Below are 27,750 nucleotides of genomic sequence, written 5' to 3'. Positions count from 1 at the left end.
TGCTTGTCCCCAGGATCCCTGTCTGACACCCCTGCTGTGTTTGCTGTGGGGAGTTCTGCTGCCACCACCCATTAGGTATGCAGGTCGCCCCCTTCTCTTGGGTCCAGGTGTCCGGGCTGTGTGAGATGGTGGAGAAGCTGTTCACTTGGGGTAACCAGCTGGGGCCTACGCACTTGAGCTGGGGAGCCAGTGAGCGGGGAGCTGGATGGGGTGTGGTTGATTCCTCTCCAGGAACCCAAGAAGGACAAGTTGGGAGAGGTCTTGGGTCCAGGCCGTGGGAGATGTCCTTCTGAGTGACAGTGGACAGTTGGTAAACAATAATTGTTTGCACATGGTCCTGGGCACCAGAAAATTGGCCCTGCAGGCCAGAGGCCATCAGCATGGCCTGAGAAAGAGGTTTGGGCTAAGAATAGGGAGAGGATCCGAGAACCTCTCACTCGAACTGGACCATGGAAAGGCCTACGGGGCTTCAAAAGGTGTCTCAGAGAAGGCAGGAGGAGCTGTCCACCAGGAGCAGGATGCCTGAGGTCCCAAGACTTGGGACGCTGCCCATGTTGGCTACTTTGTTCTGTCCTTCTTTGCTGGCCAATTTTCAGTCAGAAACCCTTAGATGGGAAAGGCCTCTGGATATGTTTGGGGAAGTAGCGAGAAAGGATGGTGTTGGGGGGGCAGGGAGCCTTAATCCATGCTGGTCTGCTGGGGAAGCCTGGGGCAAGAGTCAGGTAGCACTGATTTTTTTTTTTTTTTTGGTCAACATTTTATTGAAATGTAACTACACACAGAGGAATGCACCTAAGTTAATATTCACAAAGTGAGCACACTTGTGGAACCAGCACCTAGCTCAAGGAAAAGAACTTTATTCAGCATCCCAGAAGCCTCCCAATTGGGAGGCAATGATTTTATTTATTTATTTATTTATTTATTTTTGAAACAGAGTCTCATTCTTGTTGCCTAGGCTGGAGGGCAGTGGCGCGATCTTGGCTCACTGCAACCTCTGCCTCCCGGGTTCAAGTGACTGTCGTGCCTCAGCCTCCCGAGCAGCTGGGATTACAGGCACCCACCACCACACCCGGCTAATTTTTGTATTTTTAGTAGAGACGGGGTTTCACCATTTTGGCCAGGCTGGCTGGAGGCAATGATTTTAAAGTGGCACATGGGTAGGGTCTGAAAGCAAAGGGAGGAGGTAGGAAAAGGTCCTCCCATGTGCCACCTGGGCTGAGTATAGTTCTGGGGGCTCAGCAGGAGGCCCCTTCTTTATTGGCACCAGTTGGTGAACTGGCCTACTCGCAGGGCTCAGGGGTGCACCAGTCCCTGGTGCTCAGGGCCTTGGAGCTGGCCCTTGGGAGCTTGGAGAGCAAGTTATCAGCCATAAGTAGCCCTGCAAAGAGAGCCCAGGAACAGTGTTTGTGGAAGTCACAGAATGGGTGGAGCTGGGCCAAGAGCCTGAGGGCAAACAAGGAAGAGGATGTGTCCTGGCTGGGCTGGGAGGGCGTGTGCCCACGAGGTCTGGGAGTGGCTGGCCCCGGGGGAGTGGTTGCAGCAGGCACTATTTGCTCCCCAGTTTCTGTTTGTCCAGGAATGATTCACATGAGTTTTACTGATTGGCCCCTCTGCCTCTCACCCTGTAGTGGACACCTGAGTAGGGGACAGAGGGCACCATGGAATGAGCACAGCTGTGGCATCAGAGGCACCTGGTTTTGAACCCTGGCTCATGGCTCCGTGACTTTGGGAAAGTCATATTCCTTCTTTGGCCTTCGTTTCCTCATTAGCAAAATGGGACAACAGCATGTACTTCCTAAGACAAACTGTGTAAAATGCCTGGCATTGGGCAGGCACTTAATAAATGTCTGTTGCTTTCCTTTGCCATGTTTTCACTTAGCAGCGATTTATCCGGGGCCTAGCATGTAGCAGCCACATGTGCTCAGCACCAGGATCACAGTGGTGAACAAAACCACAGATGTGGAGACTGGCTGCCCTCATGCAGCTTGGGACAGACATTCAGTAAACAAAGGCATGTCCTGAAGGAAAAGTAATGTCTTACTAAAAAGAATCATTGATGACAGCCTTCAAATAGAGTGGTCACGGAAGGCCTCTTGGGAAAGGTAACATTTAAGCTGAGATCTAAAGTATGAGAATGAGCCAGGCATTTGGGAAAGCAGTGCCCAGAGGAAGCTAAAGGACACAGGCTTTAGAGCCAGATGTATACGGGTTTTGAATCCTGCTTCCTCTATTTATTTAGCTGTGGGACTTTAGGTGAGTGTCTTCACCTCTCTGGGCTTCGGTTTTATCTTTTGTGAAATGTGGCTAAAAATACCTACTTTATAGAATTGTGAGGATGAAACTCAATCATGCATATAAAGTGCCCTGCATGGAGTCTGGCACATGGTGAGCCCCTGTGAAAATCAGCTCCCCTCTTGTCCCAGTTTGAGATTGTCAAGTGTACAGCATAGACACAATGCATGCACATGTGTGCACACACACTCACACTCACACTCGAAAACACATATAGATATGCAGGCAGAACATAGGTAGCTCTCTCAAGCTCGGTATTTCAGGAGACTTTCATAAAGGGACTCTTTTTTTTTTTTTTTTTGAGGCAGTCTCATTCTGTCATGCAGGCTGGAGTGCAGTGGTGCAATCTCTGCTCAGTGCAACCTCCTCCTCCTGGGTTCAAGTGATTCTCCTGCCTCAGCCTCCCAAGTAGCTGGGATTACAGGCACCCACCACCACACCCAGCTAATTTTTGTATTTTAGTAGAGACGTGGTTTCACCATGTTGGCCAGGCTGGTCTCAAACTCCTGACTTCAAGTGATCTGCCTGCCTTGACCTCCCAAAGTGCTGAGATTACAGGCGTGAGGCACTGTGCCCGGCCATAAAGGGACTTTTTTTTTTTTTTTGAGATGGAGTCTCCCTCTGTCACCCAGGCTAGAGTGTGGTCACACGATCTCAGCTCACTGCAACCTCTGCCTCCCGCGTTCAAATGATTCTCCTGCCTCAGCCTACCAAGTAGTTGGGATTACAGGTGCGCACCACAATGGCCAGCTAATTTTTTGTATTTTTAGTAGAGACAGGGTTTCACCATGATGGCAGAGCTGGTTTCGAACTCCCGACCTCAAGTGATCCACCCGCCTCGGCGTTCCAAAGTGCTAGGATTACAGATGTGAGCCACCGTGCCTGGCCCATAAAGGGACTCTTTACAAAGAGTCCTTTTGGCAGGGTTTGGTAAGAGCAACAAGTGATAGTGCAGACCCTGAGGGTTAGTAACAGGGTGAGGAAGGGGGCAGTTAGCAGAACTGAGATGATAGCTGTGTGGAGAGGGTCCCTGACACAGGCTGGGACCTTCAGAAGAGGGATGCAGCCAATGTATAGGAACTCGACAGGGAGAGGGCCCCGGAAGAAACATTCTGGCTTCTGCCTTCTCTTGCCTCTGATCTCCCGCTAAGCTCCCCTTGGCCAAACTCAGTTGGAAGCCAGGGTGCATGGGAGCCTGTGGATGCACCCCATAAAGATCAGCCTCCCAGAGTAGAAAAGGCTGGAGTAGATCTGGAGAGACAGATAGAGGAGTTACAGCATGCTCTCCACTCCCACTGGCCTCTTTAGAATGCCAGAAGTGACAGATATACCCAGTGTAAAGTGGTGTAAGTCAAAAAAGAAAACCCTCGGTCACCTAACTTGAAACTCCAGGGGTAGGGCCTTAGGCAGAGCTGCATCAGTGCTCAAATGATAGCCAGCAATCAGGTTCTCATCAACTCTTAGTTCTATTTTCCGTTGTAGGTTAACTTCAATCTCAGGCTACATATGGTGGCAAGATGTTGGCAGTAGAGAGTAAAGAAGGGGGTGGCCCCCGAAGGAAAGCCATGGTTCTTTACAAAGGAGAATGAATAAAAGCAGGGTGGAAATGTTACACATGTTCACTACAGTTTACCTCGGAGTGCTCATGGCCCATAAACTCAGGCGAGAGGGATTGAGACCACTGAGGCCGTGGTGAGCAGGGTCCCCTGCTTGGCTATAGTCTGTTTGGGGATGACTCAGACTGTCTTGAAAACATGTGGGCTGTCTGTTCCCACCTCTGCACTGAAGGGACCTGAAAGATTACTTAGCCCAGCAAAAAGATGAGATTTGTACAAGACCATGTAGTTAATGTCAAGGCCAGGACTTGAACCCAGGTCACACAATCTGTCCTCTACACATGACTTGAAAAAAAGAAAGAAAGAAAGAAACACCCATACAGAGTGTTTGGGTGAAAAACAGAAAGAGGAGAGAGGCAGAGAGAGAGAGAGAGAGAGAGAGAAAGATTAAGACAGTATAAAATAATATACAATGAAAAGTAATTTTCCTCCAGGCACAGTGGCTCACGCCTGTAATTCCAGCATTTTGGAAAGCCAAGGAGAATTGCTTGAGCCCAGGAGTTCAGCCTGGGCAACATAGGAAGTTCTTGTCTCTACAAAAAATTTAAAAACTAGCCGGGCATGGTGCTGTGCACCTGTAGTTCCAGCTACTCAGGAGGCTGAGGTCGGGGGATCTCTTGAGTCCAGGAGGTTGAGGCTGTGGTGAACCGTGATTGTGGCACCCCTGAACTCCAGCCTGGGTGACAGAGTGAGACCCTGTCTCAAAAAAATAAATAAATAAAAGAGCTGGGTGTGGCATCCACTGCACTCCAGCCTGGGTGACAGAGCAAGACCCTGTTTCAGCAACAAAAAAGTAATTTTTGTCCCATGACGTATTCCTGGTCCTCTTTCCAGAGGTAATGATGGCTAAGTCTCCTTTATATCCTTCCAGAAATTACCATTGCAAAGGCAATGGTGTGCATATATATATTATATATAATGTGTGTGTATATATATACATATACATATATACAATATACATATAATGTGTGTATGTATATATACACACTATTATTGTCTTTGTTATCTTTTTTTTTTTTTTTTGAGATGGAGTCTTACTCTGTCGCCCAAGCTGTAGTGCAGTGGTGTGATCTCGGCTCACTGCAACCTCTACCTCTGGTTCAAGCAATCCTCGTGCCTCAGCCTCCCAAGTAGCTAGGATTACAGGCATGTGCCACAACACCTGGCTAATTTTTTTTTTTTTTTTGAGAAGGAGTCTCGCTCTGTTGCCCGGGCTGAGTACAGTGGTACAATCTCAGCTCACTGCAACCTCTGCCTCCCGGGTTCAAGTGATTCTCCTGCCTCAGCTTCCTGAGTAGCTGGGACTACAGGTGCCTGCCACCATGCCCGGCTAATTTTTGTATTTTTAGTAGAGACAGGGTTTCACCATGTTGGCCAGGCTTGTCTTGAACTCCTGACCTGAAGTGATCTGCCCTCCTCGGCCTCCCAAAGTGCTGGGATTATAGGCGTGAGCCACCGTGCCCTGCCCCTGTCTTTGTTATCTTGGTGACCTTCCTATATTAGCCACAGAGATTCACCTCATTTTCGATAATAGAAGAGTGTTCTACTATATGGATATACTCTTATTTAACCAGTCCCCAAATGATGGACATGTAGGCTGCTTCTGGTCTTTTGCTTTTGCAAACAATGGTGCAACGAACATTCTTGTGCACGTAGTGTCTTTGCACATGTGTGCTCTAGGGGCTAATCCTAAGAATGGAAATGGTACCTCATGCCTTTCAAGGGCTTATGCTGACACCACTTATGCTAGAAAGAACAAAGACTGATAGTGTTGGAAGGGATCTTAACCATAATCAAGCCCAACCGTTCCCTCCTCATTTTGCAGATGAGGACGCTGAGGCCCCAGGTCTGACAGCAGCCTAGTGGTAGATTTGAAGTAGACTATGGTTGGGCATCATGGGATAGGCCTATAATCCGAGCACTTTGGGAGCCTAAGGTGGGAGGATGATTTGAACCTAGGAGTTTGAGACCAGCCTGGACAACATAGTGAGACCCCCAGCTCTATAAAAAAATTTAAAAATCAGCTGGGCATGGTGCTGTACCTGTTGGAGGCAGCATGGTTGAGCCTGGGAGGTTGAGGCTGCATTAAGCCATCTTTGCACCACTGTACTGCAGACTGGGTGACAAATTGATATCCTGTCTCAAAAAAACAAACAAACAAACAAAAAACAACAACAAAAAAACTAGATCACTTTGTGTTCTCCCAGAGAAGATGTGGAGGAAAGAGGGCAAGGCTGGGAGTAGGGCAGTGCTGGCCTTGTGTCCTGGCCTGGAAGGGCAGGGTGTGGACAACAGAGCAGTTCCTGGAGCCAGGCTGCCTGGATTTGAATCCTGGTTTAGCAAAATAGGCTTTCTAAGCTTCAATTTCATCACCTGGAAAATGGGGGTTATTTTAACCTTCCTTTAGTCTTCCTTATGGGGTTGTTGTGAAGATTAAATGAGATAATGCCTGTGAAACAAAGGTTACCTTTTACTACCATTTCCTAGCCTGGGCATCTTGACTCCTGCGCCTTGCAAGAGGCATTTTTGGGGTTAAAAGTCCCATGAGCTGGTGAACTAGGGAAATGCCTGGCTTCCAGCCTTGCTCTCTGTTCTTCCAGTGAAGGCTGAAACTGAGCAGGTTCTAACCTTATCCAGAAGCTCTGGCTGCCTGCTTCCTCCAGAAAGGAGCTTGCTGGGGCTGGAACCCAATCAAGTGGAGTGGTTTGAAGGAAGCCCAGCCATACTTCCTTCCTGTACCTCCCTGTGCCTGGCACTGATGGTACAGGACCTCCCAGTTTCCTCCCAGAAATGGTAGGGGCATCACAACTCCCATTTTTGAACTGAAGAATATGAGGCTCCCAGAGTTCAGGGGACTTGCTTCTAAATAAAGAATTCCCTGGGTGGAGTGGGGGACTTCCCAAAGGGAACGGAGGACACATTGGTTCACCATTATCTGTGATCCACCATTACCTATGGGCTCTTTAGCATACCTATCCATATCTATAGTTTCTTCCGCTTTCTTCTCAGAGCACTGCTCACACTGTGAAACCACATATTCATTTCTGTGGTTATTCAATTACAGCTGACAATGGGCCCCAAGAGGTCAGCTCTTGTCCCCTGGTTCACTGCTCTTTCCCCAGTGCCTGGTGCCATGATTGACACACAGTAGGCAAATACGTGTTCCTCCTTCTCTAAAAAAGGATTACAGGCTGGGTGCTGTGGCTCATGCCTATAATCCCAGCACTTTGGGAGGCCGAGGTGGGCAGATCACTAGAGATCAGGAGTTTGAGACCAGCCTGACCAACATGGTGAAACCCCATCTCTACTAAAAATAAATAAATAAATAAATAAATAAATAAATAAATAAATAAATTAGCCAGGCATGATGGCTGGTGCCTGTAATCCCAGCTACTCGAGAGGGTGAGGCAGGAGAGTTGCTTGAACTCTGGAGGCGGAGGTTGCAGTGAGCCGAGATCACACCACTGCACTCCAGCCTGGGCAACAGAGCAAGACCCTGTCTAAAAAAAAAAAAAATAAATTAAAAAAATAAACAAATAAAAAAAAAGAGATTGCAGGCATGGTGGCTCACACCTGTAACCTCAGTACTTTGGGAGGCCAAGGTAGAAGGATTGCTTGAGCCCAGGGGTTTGAGACCAGTCTGGGCAACATAGTGAGCCATCATCTCTACAAAAAAGTAAAAAAAATTAGCTGGGCATTAGCTGTAATCCCAGCTACTTGGGAGGCTGAGGCAGGAGGGTTGCTTGAGTCCAGGATGTCGAGTCTGCAGTGGGCTGTGTTAGTGACACTGCACTCCAGCCTAGAGTCTGGGTGACAGAGTGAGATTCTGTCTCAAAAAAAAAAAAAAAAAAGCATTACTTGCTATCAGCGTTATTCTGAAGAGTCAATGGGATAAAGCTCTCCAAAGTGCCTGGCACAGTCAGGTCAATCTGATGTAGTCCTGGACCATTCTTTACAGACTTGCACAGGTATGGAGCAGAGGGAGGGGAAGAGGGTCCTTGTGGGTTGGCAGGCGTCTCCCTCTCTGCAGGACTTACAAAGGGAGCCTTGTATGGGAGTGGGTGGACAGGATGCCTCGTGGCACAGCTGAGCCCCAGGCTGCCAAGCCTGGGCTGGACTAGGCTGGGCACTCTGCCACAAGCAGCCTTCTGAGGGCCCTTTCATCTGAGTCCCAGCTGCCATTTGGCTGGCTGGCCTGAAGCCCAGCCGCCTGGAGGGGAGAGGGGCTGGCCGAGTTGTCTCCTGAAGAACAGAGGGGAGTGAGTGAGGGGAGGGCAGAAGGAAGCAGTGCTTGCTCTTGGAGTCAGGCCAAAGGGAAATAAGATCCAATGATAGACAATAGCAAGGGGCTGTTTGAATTCTTTTGTTGCCATAGCATCAAGCAAGCCAGGATCACAGATACCATCTCAGAAAATACACAAACCCCCACCATATTATAGGTGGAGAACCGAGGCCCAGAGAGGGGCAGGGACTTGTCTAAGGCTGCACTGCAAACTGGTGGCAGAGCCGAAACTAGAACCCTGCTCTCTTGTCTCCTGGCCTGACTGACTCTGAAAGAGGTGCTTAATCTCTGGGAGCCTTGGGGTCCTCATATAGAAAATGGAGGCGCTAATGCCTATTTTGAATGACCAGGGTCAAATGTGCTAATGTCACTGGAAAACTGAGTTTTTTTCCTACTTTGCATTGGTGGCAAAGAAAGAACACGCAATTGCGGGGTGGGGGTGGGCGGAAAAAGAAGCAAGCGGGTTTTATATTCCTGTCCAGGAATGGAGACAGAGAGAGCTCTTGCTCTAAAGAAATTTTCTCAGAAGGGCCGGGCGCGATGGCTCACACCTGTAATCCCAGCACTTTGGGAGGCTGAGGCAGGTGGATCATGAGGTCAGGAGATTGAGACCATCCTGGCTAATACGGTGAAACCCCGTCTCTACTAAAAAATACAAAAAAAATGAGCTGGGCATGGTGGCGGGTGCCTGTAGTCCCAGCTACTTGGGAGGCTGAGGCAGGAGAATGGCGTGAACCTGGGAGGCGGAGCTTGCGGTGAGCCGAGATTGCGCCACTGCACTCCAGCCTGGGGGACAGAGCGAGACTCCGTCTCAAAAAAAAAAAAAAAAAGTCTTGTCTGAGATTCCTTGTGGAACTGATTTCCATCAAAACCTATTAAAAAACCCTAGTAAAAATAATTATTCTGGCTGAACTTTATGCAAATAATCAGGCCAACCATAAGACTAAAGTTTATTTTGCAAACAGCTCAGTCCTATCATAATCTGTTTTGGACAAAAGTGAGAACTAGAGAGAGAAAAATTAAGTTTCAAAACTTATCATACACTTGACATTACATTCCATTTTCATTAGTTGTTTTTAAGGTTTTGCCCACATTTTAAATTAACCCTGCTTATTCCTGTGAACCAACCAGTGACCTCTGGGTAAAAACAGAAAATCTGAATCAATATACTAGTTCTGGGGAATTACCCTGCAAATCTTGTCAGGTGACAGCAGCAAATAGGGTGCCCATAACCGGGAGGTTTCTTTGTTTGGTAAAATAAGACCAAGGGAGCTAACCAAAGCCAAGCCCCATGCACCCAAATCTTAGGAGGCGTAACTATAGTCACTAGTTACCTTCTGGGCATGTCAGTGACTTCAGGATTTCTAAGCCATCCTTACCCCCTTGTTTCGTTTTTATACATCTCTTTTTTTTTTTTTTGAGACGGAGTCTTGCTCTGTTGCTCAGGCTGGAGTGCAGTGGCATGATCTCGGCTCACTGCAACCTCCGCCTCCCGGGTTCAAGCGATTCTCATGCCTAAGCCTCCCCAGTAGCTAGGATTACAGGCATGCACGACCACACCCAGCTAATTTTTGTATTTTTAGTAGAGATAGGGTTTCACCATATTGGTCAGACTGGTCTTGAACTCCTGACCTGAAGTGATCTGCCTGCCTCGGCCTCCCAAAGTGCTGAGTCACTGTGCCTGACCTCATTTTTATGCATGTTTTTGGATAACCCGGTTTGTCTCTTCTTGCCTCCCAGGATCAAGTGATCCTTTTACTTTACCCTACCGAGTAGCTGTGACTACACACATGTGCCACCATACCCAGTTCATTTTTGTCTTTTCTGCAGAGATGGGGTTTTGCCATGTTTCCCAGGCTAGTCTCAAACTCCTGGGCTCAACTGATCTGCCGATCTCGGTCTTTCAAAGTGCTGTGATCACAGGTGTGTGTCACCACGCCTGGCTCCACATAACAATATACTTGTCACGTCCCCTTAGGATGCTATTTTTTTTTTTTTTTTGAGATGGACACTTGCTCTATTGCCAAAGCTGGAATGCAGTGGTGTGATCTGGGCTCACTGCAATCTCTGCCTCCCGGATTCAAGCAATTCTCCTGCTTCAGCCTCCCGAGTAGCTGGGACTACAGGCGCATGCCACCATGCCCGGCTAATTTTTGTATTTTTAGTAGATACGGGGTTTCACTATGTTGGTCAGGCTGGTATTGAACTCTTGACCTCATGATCCACCCGCCTCAGCCTCCCAAACTGCTGGGATTACAGGCGTGAGCCACTGCTCCTGGCCCCTTAGGCTGCTCTTGACTGTGACAATTTCTCAGATTTTTCCTCTTTTGGGTGACCTTGATAGTTTTGAGGAGTACTGGTCAGTTATATTAAGGATGTCCCTCTATTGAAATTTCTCTGATGTTTTTCTCATGATTGAACTGAGGTTATGAGTTTTGGGGAGGAAGATCATTTTCCTCACATCACATCAAGGGTTTATACTCGGTACTATAAACAAAATATAAAAGTCTAAGCCCCTCAACCATCTGAATGGACCCCTCCTCCCGGCCAAGGGCATTCCAAAGTTAACCTAACAAACTAGTTCAGGCCATGACTGGAAGGGGGTCAGACATGCCTCATTATACCCTTCCCCCTTTTGGAATTCAGGCACAGCTGACCAGTATTACCATCAAAACAGAGACCTTAAGACTGACAGAACAGTCTGTCAGTCTTAAGTCTGTCAGTCTGTCAGTCATGCACAGTCTGTCAGTCTTTACATCTGATAAGAAATATTTGCAATCTATTGTCTCTGAAGCCTGCTACCTGGAGGCTTCATCTGCATGATAAAACCTTGGTCTACACAACCCTTTATAGTAACCCAGACATCCCTTTCTATTGATCTCAGGTCTTTAGATAATAACCCATTGGCAAGTAGAAAATCCTTGCTTTTTTATTTTTATTTTTTAAAAGTAGAGACAGGATCTGGCTGGGAGTGGTGGCTCACGCCTGTAATACTAGCACTTTGGGAGTCTGAGCCAGGCAGATCACAAGGTCAGGAGATCGAGACCATCCTGGCCAATATGGTGAAACCCTATCTCTACTAAAAATACAAAAATTAGTTGGTTTTGGTGGTACATGCCTGTAATCCCAGCTACTCGGGAGGCTGAGGCAGGAGAATTGCTTGAACGTGGGAGGCAGAGATTGCAGTGAGCCATGATTGCACCGCTGCACTTCAGCCTGGGGACAGAGCAAGACTCCACCTCAAAAAAAAAGAAAATAGGGACGGCGTCTTGCTATGCTGCCCAGGTTGGTCCCCAACTCCTGGGCTCAAGCTATCTGCCTACCTTAGCCTCCCCACGTGCTGCGATTACAGGCATGAGTTTCCACACCTCAGAATCGGAAAATCGTTGAATCTGCTTATGACCTGGAAGCCCCCACAACCCCTTCCAGCTGTCCAGTCTTTTTGGACCTAACCAATGTACGTCATACATGTATTAATTGGTATCTTCATTTTTATTATATTTTAATTAATTAATTACTTTTTTTTTGAGACGGAACCTCGCTGTGTTGCCCAGGCTAGAGTGCAGTGGCATAATCTAATCTCGGCTCACTGCAACTTCCACCTCCCAGGTCCAAGCAATTCTCCTGCCTCAACTTGCTGAGTAGCTGGGACTACAGGTGCACGGCACCGCACCAGCTAATTTTTTGTACTTTTAGTAGAGTTGGGGTTTTACCATGTTGGCCAGGCTAGTGCCAAACTCCTGACCTCAAATGATCTGCTTACCTTGGCCTCTCAAAGTGCTGGGATTACAGGCATGAACCACTACACCTGGCCTTATATATTTATTTACAATCTTTGGTCCAACAGAGATATATATTTTTTGAGACAGGATCTCATTCTGCTGCCCAAGCTGGGGTGCAATGGCGTGATCATAGGTGACTACAGCCCTGACCTCCTAGGTCAAGAGATCCTCTTGCCTCAGCCTCCCAAGTAGCTGAGACTACAGGCACGTGCCACCATGCCTGACTAAGTTTTGTATTTTTTGTAGACATAGGGTCTCACCATATTGCCCAGGCTGGACTTGAACTCCTGGGGTCAAGTGATCCTCCCATCTTGGCCTCCCAGATCCACTCCCTTGGGATTATAGACTGATGCCTAGCCAATTGATGTCTTTTCTTTTCTTTTTTTTTTTTGAGATGGATTCTCACTCTGTCTCCCAGGCTGGAGTGCAATGGTGCGATCTCAGCTCACTGCAACCTCTGCCTCCCAGGTTCAAGTAATTTTCCTACCTCAGCCTCCTGAGTAGCCGTAGCCGGGGTTACAGGCACGCACCACCATGCTCGGCTAATTTTTACATTTTTAGTAGAGATGGGGTTTCACCATGTTGGCCAGGCTGGTCTCAAATTCCTGACTTCAAATGATCCACCTGCCTTGGCCTCCCAAAGTGGTGAGATTACAGGCGTGAGCCACCATGCGTGGCCCTAATGTCTTATGTCTCCTTGAATATATAAAACCAAGTTGTAGCCTGACCACCTTGGGCACATGACCTGAGGACATCCTGAGGTTGTATCGTGGGCATGTTCTTAACCTTGGCAAAATAAACTTCTAAATTGGTTGAGACTTGTCTCAGATACTTTTTGGTTTACAGCAAGCACATACTGTCATCATGATCGATAACTGTTGGCAACTGACTCTGGTCACCTGGCTGGAGTAGTATTGATCAGTTTCCCTAATGTAAAGTTTCTTCTCTTTTTCCTCCCTCCCATATTGTACTCGTTGGAAGAAGTCACCGTGCATAACCCACACTTAAGGAGTGGGAAATTATGCTCCCTCTCCTCTAGAGTTATATTTTAACTCTAGGAAAACAACCCCACAAAACAGATACCTAACTCTTTTCACCAATGGGCATGCTTTGCACTCTAAGCAGCTGCCCTGGGCTGGCTAAATAGTCTTCACTGGCCACTGTTATAGTAAATTAAAATGGAGATCAGGCCTGAAGAATCCCTGGCCGGACAATGCTAGTTAGGCCTCATAAGGGAACTCAGTCTTGCTTGATTTGCAAACACAAGCAAAACTTAACTTGGGTCGGCCGGGCGAGATGGCTCACGCTTGTAATCCCAGCACTTTGGGAGGCCAAGGCGGGCGGATCACGAGGTCAGGAGATCGAGACCACGGTGAAACCCCGTCTCTACTAAAAATACAAAAAATTAGCCGGGTGTGGTGGCAGGCGCCTGTAGTCCCAGCTACTCGGAGAGGCTGAGGCAGGAGAATGGCGTGAACCCGGGAGGCGGAGCTTGCAGTGAGCCGAGATTGCGCCACTGCACTCCAGCCTGGGCGACAGAGTGAGATTCTGTCTCAAAATAAAAAAACTTGGGTCATTGTGATGGTTAATACTGACTGTCAACTTGATTGGATTGAAGGACACAAAGTATTGATCCTCGGTGTGCCTGTAAGGGTGTTCCCAAAGGAGATGAACATTTGAGTCAGTGGTCTGGGAAAGGCCGGCCCACCCTTAATCTGGGTGGGCACAATCTAATCAGCTGCCAGCATGGCTAGAATATAAAGCAGGCAGAAAAATGTGAAAAGAGAGACTGGCCTAGCCTCCCAGCCTACATCTTTTTTGTTTGTTTGTTTGTTTTTTTGTTTTTTGAGACGGAGTCTCACTGTCGCCCAGGCTGGAGTGCAGTGGCATGATCTCGGCTCACTGCAGGCTCCGCCCCCCGGGGTTCACGCCATTCTCCTGCCTCATCCTCCGGGGTAGCTGGGACTACAGGCGCCCGCCACCTCGCCCAGCTAATTTTTTTTGTATTTTTAGTAGAGACGGGGTTTCACCGTGGTCTCAATCTCCTGACCTCGTGATCCGCCCGCCTCGGCCTCCCAAAGTGCTGGGATTACAGGCGTGAGCCACCGCGCCCGGCCCCAGCCTACATCTTTTTCCCGTGCTGGATGCTTCCTGCCCTCGAACATCAGACTCCAAGTTCTTCACTTTTGGAACTCGCAGTGGCTCTCCTTGCTTCTCAGCCTGCCAATGGCCTGTTGTGGTATCTTGTGATTGTGTGAGTTAATACTTAATAAACTCCCCTTTATATATATATATATATACACGTATATATATATGTGTCTGTGTATATATATACACATATGTATATATAAAGGGGAGTATATATATAAAGGGGAGTTTAAAAAGTAATGGAATATATACATACACATATATGTGTATGTATATATACCATTAGTTTTATTTTATTATTATTATTATTTTTTGAGATGGGATTACACTCTTGTTGCCCAGGCTGGAGTGCAATGGCTTGATCTCGGCTCACTGCAACCTCCGCCTCCTAGGTTCAAGTGATTCTTCTGCCTCAGCCTCCCAAGTAGCTGGGATTACAGGTGCCCACCACCATGCCCAGCTAATTTTTTGTATTTTGTAGAGATGGGGTTTCACCATGTTAGTCAGGCTAGTCTTGAACTCCTAACCTCAGGTGATCTACCTGCCATGGCCTCCCAAAGTGCTGAGATTACAGGTATGAGCAACCGTGCCTGACCCTATTCCGTTATTTCTGTCCCTCTGTAGAACGCTGACTAATAGAGTCATTTCTGGTAAATGCTAATGTTAGACAGAAACGAAACTTAACATCAGCCAACCACAAGCAGCCAACTAACATATAATTAAGTAACTGTGGACTTTTCAACAAAGGAAACAAAAAAAGGAGATTTCGTAACTGTAACCAATTTTATATATATATATATATAAAATTATTATTTTTTTTTTTGAGAGGGAATCTTTGTTGCCCAGGCTGGAGTTTAGTGGTGCAATCTTGGCTTACTGCAATCTCTGCCTCCCGGGTTCCAGCGATTCTCCTGCCTCAGCATCCAGAGTATCTGGGATTACAGGCACATGCCATCATACTCAGCTAATTTTTGTATTTTCAGTAGAGACGGGGTTTCACCATTTTGGTCAGGCTGGTCTCGAACTTCTGACCTCAAATGATCTGTCTTCTTTGGCCTCCCAAAGTGCTAGGATTACAGGCATGAGCCACCGTGCCTGTCCCCAATAAAATATCTTGCTTCCACATTCTCCCCATAAATATTTGCCTCTGATGCATTGTCATGGGAACATTCAACCTCTTTCCATCTGGTGTTCCCCAATTCAAGAATTGCCTGTTACTCAAGTGCACTCTTAAAAAAGTTTTGTTGATCCTCAGATTTTACATTTTAACACCACCCTACCTCCTAGAGCGCCAGTTTTCTGATCTGTAAAATGGGTGTTGTGGATCTTTCATTCTCTAGGACTGTAGGGAATAGAAAGTCTCTGGCTGTCAATGTCAGTCAATGTCAATTCCTTCTGCCTCCCCCATTTCACTACTGGGAACTCCAAGGCCCAGAGAGGGGTATTAACTAATGTCAACTTTAATAACGGGATTCAAGCAATATGTTTAAATAATTTATTTAAGCGTAAAGTTTGAGAATGGCCAATGGTGGGGACACAGGCTCCAATAAGCTGGGTTCAGTGCTCTTGAGTAGAGTGGTTTGAGGGTCATTCATTTATATAAGCAAGGTCTGGGGAATAATAAGCAATAATAATAATAAGCAAGGTCTGGGGAAGCTTAACAGAATTTCAACATTTTCCATATTAGTTAAGTGTATAGTTACAGCAATTTGATTGGTTATAGGCAGTGTTTCTGTTTGAGAAAGATACATTTAACATTCCACATTAAGATGTAATATTCAAAGGCTCTTTTATCTCTATCATGGGGTCTTCTATCTCAGGTGCCATCTGATCTGAGCTGAAAAAGAAAATATAGGAAGAGGCAAGGTGCCGTGTCTCAGGCCTGTAATCCCACCACTTTGGGAGGCTGAGGTGGGAGGATCACTTGAGCCCAGGAGGTTGAGGTTGCAGTGAGCCTGATCTGCCACTGCACTTCAGCCTGGGCGACAGAGTGAGACCTTGTCTCTGAAAAAAAAAAAAAAAAAAAAAAGAAAGAAAAGGAAGGAAATTAATCTATATCAAAAGGTCAGTCCTTAAGGGGTCTGCTCCATTTCTCGGTCTCCAAAGTCAGCCCTCCTCAGGGCCTAACAACTTTTAGAAGCCCCAAACAGACAGACTGTCCATTTCTTTCTGCACTTGGCCCGGTCTCACTGCAAGCCACGCCTGGCCCAGCCCCGTCCCGCCTTGAGCTTCGGTGTCCCCACCTAGGGGCGGGCAGCCAGGGGCACTTCCGCTGGCCCAAATGATCTGCATGTGGCAGGGCTGCGCAGTGGAGCGGCCAGCAGGCAGGATGACGAGCCAGACCCCTCTGCCCCAGTCCCCCCGGCCCAGGCGGCCGACGGTAAGTGCGAGGCTAGCTGCGTCCCTGCGCCTCTGCCCTCCGCCTCTTCCAGTTTCTCCTGCCCCTCCCTCCCAGACGCCCGAGCCCCCTGCTTCTGGCGCGCTGTCCCCCTTCACCTCGGGCTGGTCGCTCTCTTCTCTATTTGCTGTCCCTCCTGCTGGGATCACTCTCCTTTCGCGCCTCGGTGTCCCTTTCTGGTTTGGCTCTGTCCAGCCTCTCCTCTTTGCCCTTTTGCTTCCTCCCTCTACATTGGGTCTTTAGTTCCTCTCCCTTCTCTCTTCCTCCCGGCTTGTCCTAGCCCACGGCTCCTCCTCTGCCCCACCTCCTCCCCTGCTCCCGGTGGGAGAAGCCCATCCAACCAGCTCGGCCAGAGGATCTTTCCCTCACCTGCAGCCCTCTCCAGCCTGCCGCTGCCCCCTGGCTGGGTCTTCAGCCTGCCCCTGCCCTCTGGCTGAGTCCCGAATCCCTCTGCTTGCCTGCCTGGTCCCCGGCTTGGGTGAGGGGAGTTGGGGAAGAGGATGGGGAAAAGGCTGCGTGCACTCTGGGAGCAGAACATTCGGGTTCTCTCCTGCACTGAGAGTCATCCTAAAGACCTGGAGGAAGGGAAAGCAGATCCAGCAGCAGGGCAGCGTGGCTCTCTCTAATAGGGCCATGATCACGTCATTGTTGTTGGCTACATGCCTAGTGCCAGGACCACCCTAGGTGCTCCATAAATGCCTGAATGAATTACTGGGGAAGTGTAATGCACTGTGCATGATGCCAGGTAGGGCAAGATTGGCCTTGAACAGAATACTAGATGCTCCTGTAAATCAGAGGATATTCCCCTCCCTTAGGAGCCTCACAGAGTTTTTGTTTGTTTGTCAAAATAGAGATGGGGTCTCGCCATGTTGGTGAGACCCAGGCTGGTCTCGAACTCCTGGTTGAGACTCCAGGCTGGTCTGAAACTCTTAGGCTCAGGCAATCCTCCTACCTCAGCCTCCCAAAGTGCTGGGATTACAGGCGTGAAACAGCACTTGGCCAGGAACCTCACAGTCAGCGAAGAAACAGGGAATTGCAAGGGAAGAACTGCCAGGCCAGTGGAAGTATAGTAGTGTAGGACTTTCTGGGATCACAATGAGACAACCCACCCTGAAGGACTCCCGGAGGAATTCATCTGAAGGATGAGTGGGGTCAGAGAAAGGAGTGTGGATGGCAAGTGAGTGAGCTTCTGGAGGTGAGGGGGCCTGGCCAGCTCTGGATTGGAGGGGTGGGGAGCAGCAGGCAGTTCTGGTAGTTGATTGTGAGGGGTGAAGTAGCAGCCTAGTTGCAAAGGGCCTGTAAACCTTGTTATGGAGTCTGGAGTTTATCTGGAAGGGAATGAAAAGTTACTCAAGTGTTTAATGCAGGGAGTCACAGGATCAGATTTGTACTTCAGAAAACGTACTCTAAGACAGGCATGGTAGCTCATGCCTGTAGTTCCAGCACTTTGGGAGGCAGAGGTGGGTGGACCACCTGGCTCAGGAGTTCGAGACCAGCCTGGCCAACATGGCGAAACCCTGTCTCTATAAAAAATACAGAAATTAGCTGGACATGGTGGCACATGCCTGTAGTCCCAGCCACTCTGCAGGCTGAGGCAGGAGAATCGCTTGAGCCTAGGAGGTGGAGGTTGCAGTGAGCAGAAACTGTACTACTGCACTCCAGCCTGGGCAACAGAGTGAGACCTTGTCTCAAAACAAAAAACAAACAAACAAAAACAAAAAACAAAAAGAAGCTTAGGAACAGGGCTGAGGTCTTGTTTGATAAAGAAATGGAGCTGAAGATGTCAGTGCAGGAAACTTTTTTTTTTTTTTTTGAGACAAGGTCTCCCTCTTTCACCTAGGCTGGAGTGCAGTGGTGCAATCTTGGCTCACTGCAACCTCTGCCTTCTGGGTTCGAGCAATTCTCCTGCCTCAGCCTCCCAAGTAGCTGGGATTACAGGCATGCCTCACCAGGGCCCAGCTAATTTTTTGTATTTTTAGTAGAGATGGGGTTTTGCCATATTGCCCAGGCTAGTCTTGAACTCCTGGCCTCAAGTGATCCTCCCACCTTGGCCTCCCAAAGTGCTGGGATTATAGGCGTAAGCCACTGCACCCAGCCTATTTTTTTGCAGCATCTGGAAATTAGCTTCAGAAAGGATATTTGATGTGATTGGATCTGTTAGACTTTCAGAGCTGGGGAAGCTTAGAGTTCTTTTGGTCCATTTTGCCTCCCTGTTTCACAGATGACTAAGCTTAGTTCCAGAGAAGGAAAGCAAAGGGCCCTGGGCACATATCTAAGTATTGGCAGTAGGGGGGCAGGATGTTGGGAAGGATGGGGGTGAGGCACCCATACTGTGTTAGAGTCATGCTAATACAGGTATCATCTCAGCTCCAACTTCAACACATCCTAGCTGTGTGACTTCTCTCTGAGCTTTCCTTGCCTGTAATATGGGGACATTAGGAGGACCTGGGAGCTTTCGGTGGTGTAGGAGTAATGAGAACATATTGGTCCATTCAAGGGTTAAAGTCTGCAGCTTTGCATTTAACTGCGTGCTTTACAGAGGTAACTTCAGGGGTAACCAAACAGCCCTGCCAAGGGGCCTTGAGGTTTATGGGAGAAAGAGTCAGAGGTTCTGGGCTTATTTTTCTCAGCTCTATTGTTTGGCTGCTGTCAAGATGCGTCCTCTCCTCTGCCTTCTCCCTTCCAGTCAGCAGAACTGTCCTGGTAGGAGACGTTGTCATGGCAATCAGATTTCTCCAGCAGTTCAGTTGCCTTTGGCTCTCTTAACTCCAGTACTTTAATCTTAGAAGGAGAGCCCACAGACCAGTTGAGAATGAGGACACACCTAAATCAGACTGAGGGACATTCCTGAGCCCTATCCCCATCCCCACTCTTGTGGTTAAATCTTCCCTCTAACACTATGCATCTATTCCGCAGCAGCAGCCATCACATACATCCCTTAGGAAACCTTCTCTGACAGCATCCAACCCACATCCACAAAAAGACCTGACCCCTCCTACCTTTGAGTCTTCCCTCTCAGCACCTACATGCTTAAGCCATCTATTTCCCTGTCTCTCCTGTGAGTTCCTTGAAAGCAGGGACTGTGTCCTGTTCTTCTGTTTGGCACAAGGTTTGCATGTAATAGGCCCAACATACATTTTGTTGAATGAATGAGTCAGTAAGGGAATGAAGAGTGAAGGTATTGGAAGACTGAAGGTAATTTATGTAATGACTAAGAGCTCAAGCTTGGAATAAAGCGGACCTGAGTTCAAATTCTGACATCATCACTTAATAACCAGTCTTAGTGCTCAGCCCAGGGTCTGGCACTGAGAGGTGGCCTCTAAAAGTTTTGTTGAACAACCAAACTTAACTTGCATTTGCACTGCACTTCACAGTTTGTGAAGCAGTTTTACACCCACAATATGTAGAGTTACCGGCCTTTTCATTACGAAGAATAGTCCTGTTACTATTTAAGTCTCATGGGCCTATATTTTGAAAAACATTCATCAAACAAGTTCCATTTTTGCTGGGCGTGGTGGCTTGCACCTGTAATCCCACCTGCTTGGGAGGCTCAGGCAGGAGGAAGCCTTGAAGCCAGGAGTTCAAGACCAGCCTGGGCAACATAGTAAGACCCATCTCTAAAAAAATTTTTTTAAGTAGCCAGATGCAGTGTTGAATGTCCTGTAATCCCATCTACTTGGGAGTCTGAGGCAGGAGGATGACTTGAGCCCACGTTCAAGGCTGCAGTGAGTTATGATCATGCCACTGCACACCTAGTCTGGGCAACAACAGAGCAAGACCGCATCTCTTAAAAAAAAATTCAATTTTCTGGCCAGGGGCTATGGCTCACGCCTGTAATCCCAACAATTTGGGAGGCTGAGGTGGGCAGATCACTTAAGGTCAGGAGCTCGAGATCAGCCTGGCCAACATGGTGAAACCCAGTCTGTACTAAAAATACAAAAATTAGCCAGGCTTAGTGGTGCACATCTGTACTTGGGAGGCTGAGGCACGATAATTGCTTGAGCCCGGGAGGCTGAAGTTGTAGTGAGCCAAGATCACATCACTGCACTCTAGCCTGGGCAACAGAGCAAGACTCTGTCTCAAAAAAAAAAAAAAAGAAAAGAAAAGAAAAAATTCCATTTTTAAATCCTTCAAGGGCATGTCAACTGTTAACCAGAGCTTCTAATCTACATGAAATTAGAATGTTTGTCCTCAACTCCCAGCACAGGATGTGGATACATAGTAAATACCCAAGAAATTCTTCCTGAATGAACACATGTATGGTTTCTTTAGTCTTTCTGAAATGCTGGAATTGTCCCTCTTCCCTCACCCCCGGCTTTTATTATATCTTAGATCAGAGCTGAGCATCCCAGTTTGGAAACTCTTGACTTCATAACAACTCCATGTCCCCATTTTACTTTCTTATTATTTTTTATTTTTTGAGTTGGACTCTCATTCTGTCGCCCAGGCTGGAGTGCAGTGGTGTGATCTCAGCTCATTGTAACCTCTGCCTCCTGGGTTCAGACGATTCTCCTGCCTCAGCCTCCCAAGCAGCTGGGACTATAGGCATGCGCCACCATCCCCAGCTAATTACTGTATTTTTAGTAGAGATAGGGTTTCACCATGTTGGCCAGGCTGGTTTCGAACTCCTGGTCTCAAGTGATCCACTCACCTCAGTCTCCCAAAGTGATGGGATGATAGGCATGAGGCACCATGCCCGGCCTTTACTTTTGAAAAAAAATTTTTTTCCTTAAACCTATTTAAAAAACAACAGAGATGGGGTCTCTCTATGTTGCCTATGCTGGTCTCCAACTCTTGGCCACAAGTGATCCTCCTGCCTTGGCCTCCCAAAGTGTTAGGATTACAGGCATGAGACACTATGCCTGGCCAATATCCCCATTTTATAGATGAGGAAACTGAGGCCGTAAGAGGGAAAAAGGCTTGCCAAAGGCCACAGACTTTGGAAGTATCATTGCTGAGACTTCCTTCCGTGGCAGCCTCTTCCCATAACATTCTTCTGTTATTGTTGTTGTTATTATTGGTTTTTTGAGACAGAGTCTTACTCTGTCACCCAGGCTGGAGTGCAGTGGGGTGATCTTGGCTCACTGCAGCCTCCACCTCCCAGGTTCAGGTGATTCTCGTGCCTCAGCCTCCCGAGTAGCTGGGATTACAGGCACGTGCCACCACACCTGGCTAATTTTTGTGTTTTTAGTAGAAACAGGGTTTTGCCAAGTTGGCCAGGCTTGTCTTGAACTCCTGACCTCAGGTGATCTGCCTGCCTCATCCTCCCAAAGTGCTGGGATTACAGGCGTGAGCCACCGTGACTGGCCTCCTCCCATAACATTCTATAACCTAAAATTAAGATGCTTGAATGGGTATTCTTTTTTCAAACAGAAACCTTTCTTCCTCTTTAAAATGCCCACCCTCGGCTGGGCACTGTGGGAGGCTGAGGCAGGCGGATCACGTGAGGTCAGGAGTTTGAGACCAGCCTAGCAAACACGGTGAAACCTCGTCTTTACTAAAAATACAAAAATTAGTTGGGCATGATGGCGGCTGCCTGTAGTCCCAGCTATTAGGGAGGCTGAGGCAGGAGAGTTGCTTTAATCAAGGTGGAAGTTGCAGTGAGCCGAGATTGCGCCACTGCACTCTAGCCTGGGTGACAGAGCGAGACTCCGCCTAAAAAAAAAAAAAAAAAGCCCACCCCCTGGAGCAACACAGCATAAATATAACCCTCTTTAGTAAGATGGGCCTTTCACTAGCCGAAGCCAATCATTATGGCTCCCCTAAGTTTTTTATCCAGTTATTCTTTGGATAAAAATAAGTAATGAGCTCAGGGGAGATGGCGTGTTGGTTTACTCTGCCTCTTGTGCCCCCAGATGTCTACCGTTGTGGAGCTGAATGTGGGGGGTGAGTTCCACACCACCACCCTGGGTACCCTGAGGAAATTTCCGGGCTCAAAGCTGGCAGAGATGTTCTCTAGCTTAGCCAAGGCCTCCATGGACTCGGAGGGCCGCTTCTTCATCGACCGCCCCAGCACCTATTTCAGACCCATCCTGGACTACCTGCGCACTGGGCAAGTGCCCACACAGCACATCCCTGAAGTGTACCGTGAGGCTCAGTTCTACGAAATCAAGCCTTTGGTCAAGCTGCTGGAGGACATGCCGCAGATCTTTGGTGAGCAGGTGTCTCGGAAGCAGTTTTTGCTGCAAGTGCCGGGCTACAGCGAGAACCTGGAGCTCATGGTGCGCCTGGCGCGTGCAGAGGCCATAACAGCACGTAAGTCCAGCGTGCTTGTGTGCCTGGTGGAAACTGAGGAGCAGGATGCATATTATTCAGAGGTCCTGTGTTTTCTGCAGGATAAGAAGATGTTCAAGTCCGTTGTCAAGTTTGGGCCCTGGAAGGCGGTCCTAGACAGCAGCGACCTCATGCACTGCCTGGAGATGGACATTAAGGCCCAGGGGTACAAGGTATTCTCTGAGTTCTACCTGATGTACCCCACCAAAAGAAACGAATTCCATTTTAACATTTATTCATTCACCTTCACCTGGTGGTGATCCTCAGGAGCAGAGACTGTTATGAATTCTGGCATGGCTTATGAAATTAAAAGTTGCCATCAAAGCCATTTTCTTTTAATTTCACAAACATCAGGCAATTTCCAGGGTTGGTCTAGAGCCTTGCCACTAAATACTCATCTCTCATTTAAGGACTTTCCACTCCATTGCAACTGACGCCACTATGTTTGCCTAGCAACTTGCAGCTACTTCCTCTTCAAAGCCTCATATATCTCCCAGACCCTTCTCTTGAAGTCCAATAACAAGGCCAAGTAAGAATGTTTCAACAATGCGTTGGCAAGAGATGTGAGATGACAACAGGAACATACGAGATACTGTGAATCTAGATGTTCTGATCTAAAGATGTAGTCTACATAGCCCCAGCTTGGGGTCCAATCCATCTATCTCTGGCATGTGCCTTCATGTAGTAGGTGCTTTCCTGATCCCCTTTGCGAGATGCTGTGGGTGCTAAAACCTCAGAGCTGTCCTCTTCTCTAGAGTGGAGGTTTTCAAAGTGCATCATCAGCATTACCTGTGAACTTACTGGAAATACAAATCCTCAGTCCCCACCTCAGACCTACCGAATCAGAATCTCTGGGGGTTGGCACAGCCTTCTGATTTACCAAACCCTCCAGGTGATTTTGATGTATTCTGATTTTGAGACCATCTCTAGAAAAGAATTGCTACCTCTTGCATGGAGGTACAAAAGACTGACCTCTTACATCAAGGAACTTCCTTTCCCAAAGCTCCTCTTGGAATCAAGCTGAAGTCAGTCTTCTTCTGAGAGCACATTCTTACTCAGTTTTTTTCCTCTGTCCTACGCTGCTCCCCTCACTCCCCTTCTCCTTTTTTTTTTTTTTTTTTTTTGAGATGGAGTCTCGCTCTGCCGCCCAGGCTGGAGTGCAGTGGCGCAATCTCGGGTTCACGCCATTCTCCTGCCTCAGCCTCTCCGAGTAGCTGGGACTACAGGTGCCCGCCACCACGCCCGGCTAATTTTTTGTATTTTTAATAGAGACGGGGTTTCACCATGGTCTTGATCTCCTGACCTCATGATCCGCCCGCCTCGGCCTCCCAAAGTGCTGAGATTACAAGCGTGAGCCACCGCGCCCGGCCTCCCCTTCTCCTAAGAGCACTCCATCAATAAACCACTTGCACGAGAGTCTCAGTTTTGGTTTTGCTTCTCACCCTAATACATGACTTGTCCTCTAAAGGAGGATACATGTAGACATTCATTCTTCTCCAAGTCCAGGTCTGAATTAGATGACCCCCTTCTCTGCATAGTAGCTTGATCAGCTGTGTGGGTTTTCTGGGACCTTCTTGGGACACAGGGTTTCTGTCTTGGGATCAAAGAGTTTCTTGGGATACAGGACTTCCAGTATGAACACTTGGAAGTCTCATCAGGTGCAGCGGCTCACACCTGTAATCACAGCACTTTGGGAGGCCAAGGCGGGAGGAGAACTTGAGGTCAGGGGTTCGAGACCAGCCTGGCCAACATGGTGAAACCCCATCTGTATTAGTCTGTTTTCACACTGCTGATAAAGACATACCTGAGACTGGGCAATTTACAAAAGAGAGAGTTTTAATGGACTTACAGTTCCACGTGGCTGGGGAAGCCTCACAATCATGGTGGAAGGTGAAAGGCATATCTCACATGACAACAGACAAGAGAGAGCAAGTGCAGGGAAACTCCCCTTTTTAAAACCATCAGATCTCATGAGACTTATTCACTATCACGAGAACAACACGGGAAAGACCTGCCCCCATGATTCAGTTACCTCCCACAAGGTCCCTCCTACAACACGTGAGAATTCAAGATGAGATCTGGGTGGGGAGACAGCCAAACCATATCACTGTCTCTACTAAAAATAAAAAAAAGTTAGCCAGGTGTGGTGGCACATGCCTGTAGTCCCAGCTACTCGGAGGCTGAGGCATGAGAATTGCTTGAACCTGGGAGGCAAAGGTTGCAGTGAGCCAAGATCTTGCCACTGCACTCCAGCCTAGGTGACACAGGGAGACCCTCTCTCAAAAAATAAATAAATAAAACCAACTTGGAAGTCCCAGGCAAGCTAGAATGAGTACTGCCTACCCAATCCTCTCTCACTTTGTTTCTTTTCCCTTTGGGACACCTCTTCTGTGGTGACAGATCTGGAAGTGACCTCCTACTCAAGAGAGACCATGTGTACCTATAAGAACCTGGCTTTGCCTCCTAATGGGATAACCACTGTGTCTATCCAGACCTTTCACAAACCACTGAATTTTTCACTTTATGATACCTTCCCCTCCTGCAGTGTCATGTATATTTCAACCAATGTCCAGAAACTTTTCTTTTGGGTTAGAATCTGACTCCTTGAGGATACTTTCAGTTTTCTGTTCCTTGCCATTTCTTCAAAAGGCTGAGCAGCTGTCTCTAATACTTACAACTGACAATAGTAATTCATCCCATCCCTTTGAGAGCTCTGGGTTTGGGCCTGTTGGGTTGCTCCTATGCCCAAGTATTTTAAACATATTCTTCCTTGCCCTTGAGAAAAAAGGTCTAATCTCCATGGTATGAGAACTTTCTAGGCCAGGCATGGTGGCTCACACCTGTAATCCTAGCACTTTGGGAGGCCGAGGCAGGAGGATTGCTTGAGCCCAGGAGTTCAAGACCAGCCTGAGCAACATAGTGAGACTCTGTCTCTATTTTTAAATTTTAAAATTAAAAAAATAAAAGAACTTTCTGGCTCCTCCTATTGCTAGAATCTCTCTGAGTCTCAAATGATAATAAAAAAGTCTCTTCCAACTCTGGTAAAACCACATAGCTGTTCTCCCTGAGAACCTTACCAATCCCTTTATAGTTGTCCAGGTTGTATAAGGCAGTATGAAGAGCAATGGTTCTCAACTTTGGCTGCACATTAATTAGAATCACCTGGGGTGAGTTAAAACACTCCAATGTAGGGCATACCCAGACAACACCTGAAACAAATCAGAATCTCCAGCAGTGGGGCCCAGGAAAAAATATTTTTTAAAGCTCCTTCAGATGATTTCATTGTGCAGTTAAGGCTGACAACTGCTGTAGAGTCTCATTAACTTCAGGCCAATAACAGTTCACTGGTCGACCCAAACGAGGGGTGACCACTCCTCTTCATTGGTATGGACCCCATTCTAATTACCAACTTGTTCTAATCTACGGTGCGTTATCAGGGCCAGGACTAGGCTTCTCGCTGGCCTCACTTTAGTCTTGCCCTCATGCAGATATACATGATTACATGAGTTTTAATAATCTCAGATGAGGCAGGGTGCAGTGGCTAATGCCTGTAATCCCAGCACTTTGGGAGGCCGAGGCAGGTAGATCACTTGAGGTCAGGAGTTCAAGACCCACCTGGCCAACATGGTGAAACTAAATTTTCTACTAAAATACTCCACTAAAAATACAAAAAAATTAGCCAGGTGTGGTGGTACATGCCTGTAATCCCAGCTACTTGGGAGGCTGACGCAGGATAATCACTTGAACCCAGGAGACAGAGGTTACAGTGAGCTGAGATCATCCCACTGCACTCCAGCCTGGGCGACAGAGTGAGACTTTGTTTCAAAAAAAAAAAAAAAAAATCTCAGATGGGACTCCAGGAGGGATTTCATCTGCTTATGAGTACAGGTGTTCATATGTTAATTCCCCAAATAACTTTTCCCAAACTTTTTATGTGGAAAGTTTTCATATATACAGAAAAGGTAAAAGAGTAGTATATGGAATTTGTTTCTTTTTTGAGACAGATTCTCACTGTGTTGCCCAGGCTGTAGTGCAGTGGCACCATCTCGGCTCACTGCAACCTCCGCCTCTTGGGTTGAAGTGATTCTCCTGCCTTGGCCTCCCAGATAGGTGGAACTACAAGCGTGCGCCACCATGCCGAGCTAATTTTTAAATTTTTAGTAAAGATGGGGTTTCACCATGTAGGCCAGTCTGGTCTTGAACTCCTGACCTTAGGTGAGCTGCCCACTTTGGCCTCTCAAAGTCCTGGGATTACAGGCATGAGCCACTGCACCTGGCCCATACTGAACTTTGTCCCTAGCTCCACCAGTTATTACTATTTTGACACATTTACGTGATCTCTTTCTTTATACACATGCATATGTACATTTATAATCGTTCGCTGAACAATTTGAAGGTAAGTTGCAGACATTAACATCCCTCCACCTAAATACTTCAGTTTACATCTCCTAAGAATAACACGATTACCATTATTTCTTTTTTTCTCTCTCCTTCCTTCCTTTCTTTTCTTTTCTTTTTTTTTTTTTTTTTGAGTCAGGGTCTTACTCTGTCACCCAGGCTGGAGTGCAGTAGGACAATCACAGCTCTCTCCAGCTTTGACCTCCTGAGCTCAAGCAATCCTCCCACCTCAGCCTCCCCAGTAGCTGGGACTACAGGTGTGTACCACCATGCCTGGCTGATTTTTAAAATTTTTTATAGAGATGGGGTCTCCTTATGTTGCCCAGGATGGTCTCCAACTCCTGGGCTCAAGTGATCCTCCCACCTCGGCCTTCCAGTGTTGGGATCACAAGTGTGAGCCACCACACTCAGCCCACATTATCACTTCTTTAAAAATTAACAAATCTAGGCTGAACATGGTGGCTCACGCCTGTAATCCCAGCACTTTGGGAGGCCGAGGCGGGTGGATCGCTTGAGGTCAGGAATTTGAGACCAGCCTGGCCAATATAGTGAAACCCCATC

The 27,750-nt window shown here is 47.6% G+C and overlaps 1 protein-coding gene across 3 annotated transcripts; it reads left to right on the top strand.

The window, feature by feature from the left end:
* Positions 1-27,286, top strand: KCTD14 (potassium channel tetramerization domain containing 14). Of its 3 annotated transcripts, none has more exons than XM_032167011.3 (2): positions 1-75; positions 22,374-27,286. In XM_032167011.3, exon 2 carries the CDS (start codon positions 22,374-22,376, stop codon positions 23,049-23,051), a length of 678 nt encoding a protein of 225 aa, XP_032022902.1. In that variant the 5' UTR covers positions 1-75; the 3' UTR covers positions 23,052-27,286. The 3 variants fall into 3 exon arrangements, with proteins under 3 accessions (XP_032022902.1, XP_032022901.1, XP_058302181.1); XM_032167010.3 differs by lacking the exon at positions 1-75 and adding an exon at positions 16,098-16,500; XM_058446198.1 differs by lacking the exon at positions 1-75 and adding an exon at positions 16,139-16,184.
* Positions 27,287-27,750: the final 464 nt, after the last annotated feature.

The sequence above is a fragment of the Hylobates moloch genome, unplaced genomic scaffold (assembly GCF_009828535.3).
Source record: "Hylobates moloch isolate HMO894 unplaced genomic scaffold, HMol_V3 SCAFFOLD_11, whole genome shotgun sequence".
Lineage (NCBI taxonomy): Eukaryota > Metazoa > Chordata > Mammalia > Primates > Hylobatidae > Hylobates > Hylobates moloch.
Note: the sequence above shows the minus strand (reverse complement) of the source record. Positions and strands in the feature narration are given on the sequence as shown.